The sequence below is a fragment of the Triplophysa rosa genome, linkage group LG4, assembly GCF_024868665.1.
Source record: "Triplophysa rosa linkage group LG4, Trosa_1v2, whole genome shotgun sequence".
Lineage (NCBI taxonomy): Eukaryota > Metazoa > Chordata > Actinopteri > Cypriniformes > Nemacheilidae > Triplophysa > Triplophysa rosa.
The window spans coordinates 11,294,332-11,301,415 of record NC_079893.1 but is presented as its reverse complement, the minus strand read 5'-3'; the positions used below and the strand labels follow the sequence as shown (position 1 = coordinate 11,301,415).

At 35.3% G+C, this 7,084-nt stretch overlaps 1 protein-coding gene across 1 annotated transcript; it reads left to right on the top strand.

Moving 5' to 3' along the window:
- The first annotated feature begins 155 nt into the window (after nucleotides 1-155).
- primpol (primase and polymerase (DNA-directed)) lies at nucleotides 156-5,425 on the top strand. The gene is made up of 14 exons (XM_057332411.1): nucleotides 156-291; nucleotides 481-673; nucleotides 765-859; nucleotides 1,619-1,757; nucleotides 1,972-2,119; nucleotides 2,213-2,264; nucleotides 2,374-2,528; nucleotides 2,705-2,867; nucleotides 3,016-3,110; nucleotides 3,310-3,396; nucleotides 3,774-3,882; nucleotides 4,326-4,408; nucleotides 4,759-4,805; nucleotides 4,998-5,425. The coding sequence occupies exons 2-14, from the start codon at nucleotides 491-493 to the stop codon at nucleotides 5,211-5,213; spliced, it is 1,572 nt and encodes a 523-aa protein (XP_057188394.1). The 5' UTR covers nucleotides 156-291; nucleotides 481-490; the 3' UTR covers nucleotides 5,214-5,425.
- The last annotated feature ends 1,659 nt before the right edge of the window (nucleotides 5,426-7,084 follow it).

The following is a 7,084-nucleotide window of genomic DNA, read 5'->3' as shown; positions in this document are numbered from 1 at the left end:
CTACGGTAACGTCAAATTACACTGAACGACAGAAGCGATGCGGAGTGCGCCTTCAGCATAGTAGGAATATGATCCGTTTCTCGCACGGCTAAAGTGGCGCATGCGCAATACCCATTCCTATGACGCGCTGATATTACGCGGGTTCCTCAAAAAGTATGAAATGGAATGCATCCGCAACTGTGAAAAGAATAGCTTGTGTTATAAAAAAAAGTGAGTGAGCAAAATAACACGAAGTAAGCGACTAGAGAAAACAGAAGTTCGTGATTCAACTTTTAAGACGAATGTTTTAAGGTGATGTAACGTTCATAGTCAATTTTGTGTTGTTTGCTTGGTAACGTTACCGTATCTGACAGTTCGCTGTAACTTTTGTAGTTTCTCATTAAATGTCATAGAAATACTACAGTAACCACAGTTTAACCCTCGTTTTTTGCACAAAGCATGAGGGGTATTTGATCAAATTAAAGTTTAATGAAATTACAGTGTTTAGAGTATGGCCGGGGTAAAGTGGCAGGACAGATTGAAGTCTCTGGAGCAGAGAGCTTTATCCTTTCAGTCTGCCCCTCTGTGCTGTCCCTATAAGCCGCGTCTGTCCCGCCCGTGGCAACCGTCCTCTGTGTGGAGACTCTTCCCACGCCAGAGCGCAGCCATCGCCTTCATTCAGCACATCAAACAGGTACAGACTGCAGCAGCTGTTGCTCTCTCTTGTATATTTGTTTACCTGAAGCATAACTGGAGTTGTTTGTTTGTTATTATTTGTTTGACAGAATGTGCATATATTTTCATTGGAGAAGGAAGGCAGTGACGCTGGACAAAGAATTTTCCTAGTGACCAGCTACAGTGAACTCTGGCACTATTACAGGTAAATGTGCGCCAGTCAAGTGAGTGTATAATGGTTGGAAAATATAGAAATATAAGTTTTGTTTGATTTTACTGGCATGTATAAGTATTCATAGCTTGTGTATTGGCTTCAATGTTCTGATATGTCGACTTCTGGCTCTGCCCATGACTTGAGTTTGAAACAAAAGTGACTAAAACTAAGTTGTGTTAAATTTGACCAGAATCAAAAACTAGAATTCAAATGAAAAAAAACACACACACAGGGAAAGACAGATAATGTGTACATGACTAAACATTTCCATAATATATAAAAAAATGAATATGTTTTGTACATTATATGAATACATATATATTTGGTCCAAGTCAAATTTGGTCCAATCCATTTAAAAATATTTTCTTAAAATAATTTTTTTTTTTTAAATGGAAGAAATGAACGTGTTGGCACAATTGTATTGTTGTCTACAAAAGTAAGTTTGAAAAAAAAAACGTTAAAATATACAGCTTAAAAGATTTTTAACACCATGAGAAACATTTGGCAATTGCATCTAAACTTTTGACTGTAAGTACAGTATATCTCCAAATGCATTTAAAAAAAATTGAAAACTGTTTGGAATTTAAGGAAAGAAAAAGCATACTAAAGTTTGTATAACTGCATGAACAGTAAACACTGTTCCTGTGCTATGCATTTCCCAAAGGTGCATTGAAACCTTTTTAATATTGTCATTTTGGTGCATGTTCAGAGGCATTGCTCTGGATAAATGAGTAATCTGTGTTTCTTCAGGACTCACCGACAGTCTCTGATGCACTGCTATGAGGTCATTCTCGAAGGAGCCGTCTGCAAACTCTACTTTGACCTGGAGTTTGACAAACCATCCAACATGCACCTGGATGGCAAGGTGATGGTGGCAAAATTAATTCAGGTAACAAAGATACATTGTTTGATTAAATACTTTGATTTATAACATATTTTTGTGTACTATATAGGAACGTAAACTGACTGACTGTGATTACATTTATAATTATTCATATATTGTATCATAATATGGTCATCATGGTGGGAGGTGCTAGATTGTGGCCTGTACAAAAAACAGGATAGATTTTTATAACTTCACCTGTAATCTTTTCCAACAACAGTATGCGTGTGAGAAGCTCGAGGAGGTTTATGGTCTACACTGCTCTCCTAAAGACATCCTTAATCTGGACTCCAGCACCTCTGAGAAGTTTAGTCGACATCTCATCTTCATGCTGCCCAATGCTGCATTTAAAGACAACGCACATGCAGGTGGAGGCATGGCGAGTGACTAGTTGGTGGTTGATGCATGTAGTTTGTAATGCTCCCTTTGAGGCATTAATACATTTGTGTGTTTGCTTGCAGGGCAATTTATTCATGATATCCTAAAGCCTGCTCGGAACAGCATTCAGAAGAGGTGAGATGACGCATATCAGGACTGATGTCATCAAACATAGTAAAACTGTATTCACAATGCAGTCATGTGTTTAAATCTTCTTTTACTATCTTATGTTGTTGGTTTAAAGCAACCCAGGGACAACCACAATACCAGTCTGTCCAGAAGAGAGCGGTGGGGATGTGGAAACATCTCAAGCCAAGAGAAGAAAGTGTGAGGAGAGGGATCTCAGCTTTTTAATTGTGAAGAACAGAAATGGACAGGAACAACTCTTTGTTGACCTGGGTAAGAATTTATCATCTTCAGGCTTTAAAAGCATTAAGAATAGTTTTACGGGCAGGGTTGCGATCCAAAAAATGTATCTGAGATCTGTCTTCATTGTATTGCAGACAATAGGAATAAAGTAATGCTAACTAAAAAATCATCAACAGTCTCTGGTTTTACGACCATGTTTTTTAAAGGTGTCTACACTAAGAACAGGAACTTCCGCCTCTACAAGTCTTCTAAACTGGGGAAGAATGCTGCCTTCACTGTTGCAGAGGACAATGAGTACGTCCCAAACTCCTCCGAGCACACCATAGAAGAAGAAAGCCTATTTCTAGCCTCCTTGATCACCAACATCAGGTGATGACAGTGACGGTCTTACATTTTATCTGCACATAGAATCATTGTGTAAATGTGTTAAATTATAGTCATTTGGGTCACTTTTTTGGGTGGGGTGAGCACTTATACATTTCTGTCTGTGTCTCACACACTAACTGTTTTATGCCAGTTTTACAGGACAGAGGATATTGACATATGATAAGCCAGAGAGGGATACAGGAGAATCTCCCGGTTTGACCCTGCAGAGACAGTCACATAATTCTGGTAATAAGAACGTCTAAAATCATTTGTAATACCTAATGTTAACCTATAAAGAACATTTAGCAGTGTTGCCCTATGCCCGGTGCACCTAATGTTGGGTTAAATACATTTAGCATTATGAATGGGTGGTATCATTGTATCATTATGGTTAATTAGCAGTTCACCTTATTTAAAGACTTCTCATTCTGCCCTCTCCATGTAGAGCTGATGGGTGACCAGCAGCCGTCTCCTTTTAAAGAAGTGGATGATTTTGTGTTGACGGTCGTGTGCAAAGATGGAATTCAAGGAAGTAAGCAAAAGTAACGGAGAAGTTTGCTGCTGTTCTTTCACTATTATTGGCGTTATTTCAGATTGACATAAAAAAAATCAGTTTTGTCATTATCTACACACCCATTTTCCATGAAGCACAACAAGAATGCCACAAAACCAAAAATAGTAACTCAGGATGCTTTAAAAAATAAAAGTATGCTTTCAACAGTCAGAAAACGATGGGGAATCACTGTGACTTTAAATTCTATATTTGGTAAACTGGCACTTGAGAGAAAGAAATGACAGTCGAGTCCTTTAGTTTGACAGTGGTGCATTGAACATAAATACACCACCATATTGAGACATCGTTCATAAGCGCAATGTAACACATTTAACAGACATTTTCTTGTTTAACAGACATACGGCGATGGAATTACTTCGCGCCTGAGCATCTGCTAGTTTATGATATTGGGAAATTTCGCTGGTGCCACAACGTGAAACGTTTCCACAAGAGCAACAATATCATGTGAGTGTGCATCACTTGTCTTCTGTCATTGAAATATATGTCAGTACTGACTTAAAATAATTTTAAAAAATTTGTCATGAATTACTCAAGTTACCCTCAAGTTGTTCCAAAACAAAGAAAGATATTTGGAAGAATGTTAGCAACTGAGATTTTTGGGGCACCGTTGACTACTCTAGTAGAAAATTTTGTTTTTGTTCTGTTGAACACAAAATGAGATATTTTGAAGAAGTTAGAAAAACAAACACTTCTGGGGTACCTTTGACTACCATTTTATTTTTTTCTACTATGGTAGTCCATGATGCCTCAGAAATCTCAGTTGCTAACTTTTTTCTAAATGACATTTATACAGATTTGGGACAACTTAAAGTTGAGTAATTCATGACAGAATCTTCATTTTTGGGTGAACTATCCCTTTAAATGTGTCTCTGTACTGTTTTCATTAGGATTGTGGTGGATCTCACAGAGGAGGTGTGGTATCAGAGATGCCACGACCCTAACTGCAGGAGACAGAACTACAGATCCTCCAGTAAGTAGAGGACAAAAATATTGCATCATACTTTTATTATCCAAAACCTGATGATCCATGATGTCTTTTTCGTTTTACATCATAACATTTGTTTTGTTTTCACTTTGTCTAAATCCTAATATGTTATTTTCATGTTTAAATTAGATTTTGAATCACAGATTATAAATGTGGTCTCAGACTCTCGGAGGCCACCGTAGTTTTGTTTGGCATAGCTGATGATCTGTTAAGAATGTGGTTAGATATGAAAGGTTTATTGGGAATATTACATTTCAAGGGGTTGAAATGATAAAAAAGTACCAAATGCCAAATCACACAGCATCTAATATAATGGAATTGCTCTGTATTTAAAGGCTACCCACTGCCGCAGGAGGTCTGCATGAGCCACATATTGATGGAGGTCAGTCACCCCTCACCTTACATGCCTAAAATATACATTTGCATTGCTGAAGACATTTATGATTTACATTAAAATATGAATAATGAGTATATATATATATATATGTATATATATATATATATATATACACATATTAATATATGTTAAGGTGAATATGTTATTATTTTTCTGGTAATTTTTCTATATCTTAAGGATGAAGAAGATCAGGCATATTTAACAGATGAACTGGGCAACATTGAGCTTGTCCAGAGATCTGTACCCGTGTCTGCTCCAGCACCGCAGGAGGACTGGGGAGACTCGCCCGATGACCCGGCTTACCTGGAAGCCCTTCAGGAGGTAGAACAGGCGACTGAACTGGAGGAAGTCTCAGATGAGCTTCTGCTCCAAGCAGTGACTGAGTGTGAATGATGGTAGTGTATAGTCAACACTGGATGCAAAGAGTTATGATGATGAATATGCTAACCATATATGATGGTGAATATGTGCTATGACGAACTGTTACTAGTGCAATTTGACTTTTTTGCTGTATAAACATTTTCCTAAGATACAGAATGTGCTTAAATGTTTAAAAGTAATTTATTTCAGTGAATTCTTTTACTACATGAATTTTTAATTGTATATAATTGAACAATTGATTTTACTGTAATTCTTGTAAAATTAATTTAACAGTAGTTGTTGACTGAATAAATACCAATATCACTCCACTCCATCACTCCATTTTTTCCACTTCATGTTATTCATTATTCTTAAAATTTGAATTTATATAAAACATATCACACGCCATTCTTCCAGTGTTCTCCACCAACTTTATTCACATAATGTTCTAGTACACGTATGATTATTAGAAAAAAAGCCATACTGAAGACCCTCCCCTTACCTTAAACTAACTTCACTGGTGCGAAAGCAAATCGTACTAAAACGTACAAATGAGATTGTACGAATTATTCACCCTGTAAAATAGTTACAAATTTCCGTGAGATTGTGTTGCATCTTAGTTTTCCACTAAAATGCTATTCACTAAAAATACACTTCAAAAATTATTAAAAAATAATAGTAAATATCTAAAAAATAAACAGTCGTTTTAACTTAATAAAATAATTTAAAACCATTTAACTGATTTTTATAAGTGGGACATATTAAAAAATTGATTAAAAATCCAACAGTTAATTTCTCTAAAATTATATAAGTATATTATTTAAGTTCATTTCATATTTAATAATAATATTTATAAATATTTAAAATAAGTATTTAAATAACAAATTATATTTTTAATATACACTTAATATTTTTAGTGAATTCTAAGAAATATTTGAGTTAATAACATTTACTTAATTTTTTACTTACATTTACTCAATTTAAGTATATTTTATTGAATTCAAAGTTTAAAAATGTACTACATTTTTTTAGTGTAAATTATTTCACTTAAAATCACTGTAAAAATGTTTAATGTAGTAATAAAAAATACAGCAAAAAGTTCAAAGTGTGTTTCCTCTGTCACTCCAGTAGAGGACAGCAGTCGTCTATTCCTAAATGCAGCTCATAGCTGAAGAGTTTTGTAGATTTATTACCTCGCACAATGTTTTGTGCTCTATGTGCTGAATTGAGATCAGCATTGTTGCTTGACAAATATAATTGAAATATGGTACTTGAGTCATGTGAACTATTTTATAGTGCTTCTTTTCCCACAGGATATGCAAATAATGACTAAACCTAAAATTCTGGCTGAACTATTCCATTTGAAGAACAATTTGGATCTTAAAGCGGTTTAGCTTATGTGACCCATGTCAATGTTGATAAATGGATTGCCTTAAAATGTCATGTTTTATTTTATTGCATAAAGCGTGCGTCACGTTATTTTGACAAACAGTGACACGCAGTGAATCCTGAGTCTGCGTAATTTTCTTTCACTTTTATTGCATGGAACGGGCATGAATATTGTTTGCATACATTTTATTCTCACTGAAAGTCTGTTTCCTATACTGAAATATCACATATAGACAGATGTTATGTAATGTGTATTTATATACCTCATTAATAAATATTGTTGAAGTCCCAGTGTTAAGCACTAAAAATGTGTACAGCACTAACTCACAGTGACTGTGAGTGTTTTGGTTTTTCGTAGATTGATTAATGCTGTTGATCTTTTCCAGCTCCCTAAAGGAGATTTACTTCCATGAAAAGCACATAGATCATAGCTACATAGTCAGCATGCGGTCAGTTTTGACTATTACTGTCAAATCCCTTGAGTTTTCTATTCTGCCATACACAAAATACTCAAA